Source organism: Sinocyclocheilus rhinocerous, unplaced genomic scaffold (genome assembly GCF_001515625.1).
Source record: "Sinocyclocheilus rhinocerous isolate Xijiao unplaced genomic scaffold, SAMN03320098_v1.1 scaffold32208, whole genome shotgun sequence".
Classification (NCBI taxonomy): Eukaryota; Metazoa; Chordata; class Actinopteri; order Cypriniformes; family Cyprinidae; genus Sinocyclocheilus; species Sinocyclocheilus rhinocerous.
The window spans coordinates 2,586-3,908 of NW_015640841.1; the positions used below are offsets into that span (position 1 = coordinate 2,586).

The following is a 1,323-nucleotide window of genomic DNA, read 5'->3' on the forward strand; positions in this document are numbered from 1 at the left end:
TTAACTATTATACAAATAATAATAATTATTATACTAATAAACTAATAAAAGGGAAACATATATATTATTAATTATTATATATATTATTATTATTATTAATTTAATTGTAATTAATAAATGTTTATTATATTATAGATATAAATTTAAGTGAAAAAACTTTAAAGGTGCTATGCAGAAACACCAAATGCAGATATGCCTCATAGGCTTTTATTGCAAGTGCAATAGTGCAAATGTGATTACTGGGTGGTTTTTACAAAAATAATGAGTTTAAAAAAAACTCTGCAATAACGTCTCGGTTACGTATGGTAACCCTCGTTCCCTGAAGGAGGGAACGGAGACGGAATGCTGTTGCTAGAACACAAAACATTCCCTTTAATATTTAGTGTGTTTACATCATAACCACTAGTGGGAGCTCCTTCATAAGAAGAAACTTTATATGAACTGAATCCTACAATGGCTTGAGTTCCCAATGTTACATCATTTAATTAGAGTATTACACATAACTCTGTATGGTTTCCTAACATTTTTCCCCCCGTCACAGCACATATAAAGCTGTCTAAACACACAAAACTGACCTTCTGGGGTCTCCTTTCTGCACCTTCACCCAGTGCTCGACCTGAGCCAGCGCAGTTTTCCTTTGCACCTTTTTCTCTGTGTCTGTACAGGGGACGAGACCCCTCTTATACACCACGTTCCCGTTCTGATCAGGAGGTATGTCTGAGGAGGGCAGCCCGTTCCTGTGAGTGGGCACCGTGGAAGGTGGACGAGAATGGGCACCTGATTGGGAAAACCCTTCCATCTCCAGCTCTCCAGAGGAGATTTTAACAGGATCCTCCGACACTTCCTTGCTGTAAACATAGCACTCCTCCCCATCTCGCTCCGGCCTCAGCTCTGCCACCTCCACATGCGCTGTCTGCTGGAGGCCCTCGGCCTGGGAGGAGATTTTGATGTTGCTGCTGAAATGGTTGGTCTGAGGAATAGCTTGCTGCTCAGACTTGGAGCTTCTTTCGGCTTCTCTGTGGAAGGAAAAAGAGTTCAGACTTTTGAATTAATCATAACTGAATCTATAACTCAGTGTGCAGATAACTGACCTTGAACTGACCATCTAGCTATCTAAATCTATCCTAATTGCAACATGGCATTTCAAACATGTATGACATTCTTTCTTCTGTGGAACATCAAAAGTGAAATATAGCATAATATCTGAGCTGCTTTCTTCTACACAATGAGAGGAGGGTACCAGGAACTGTCATGCTCCAAAAAGTACAAAAATACACCATAAAAACATCATAAAAGTTGCCCATGTTACTCATGAACTATATA

At 39.5% G+C, this 1,323-nt stretch overlaps 1 protein-coding gene across 1 annotated transcript in view; it reads right to left on the bottom strand.

The window, feature by feature from the left end:
* The window catches only part of LOC107753401 (pleckstrin homology domain-containing family A member 7-like), a 1,855-nt gene extending 750 nt beyond the window's left edge, over positions 1-1,105 (bottom strand). Inside the window, exons 1-2 of the mRNA XM_016569531.1 lie at positions 1,092-1,105; positions 576-1,016 (exon numbers count right to left, since the gene is read on the bottom strand). Of these exons, the coding sequence (XP_016425017.1) occupies positions 576-1,016; positions 1,092-1,105 (455 nt within the window). The remainder of the gene's footprint in view (positions 1-575; positions 1,017-1,091) is intronic.
* Positions 1,106-1,323: the final 218 nt, after the last annotated feature.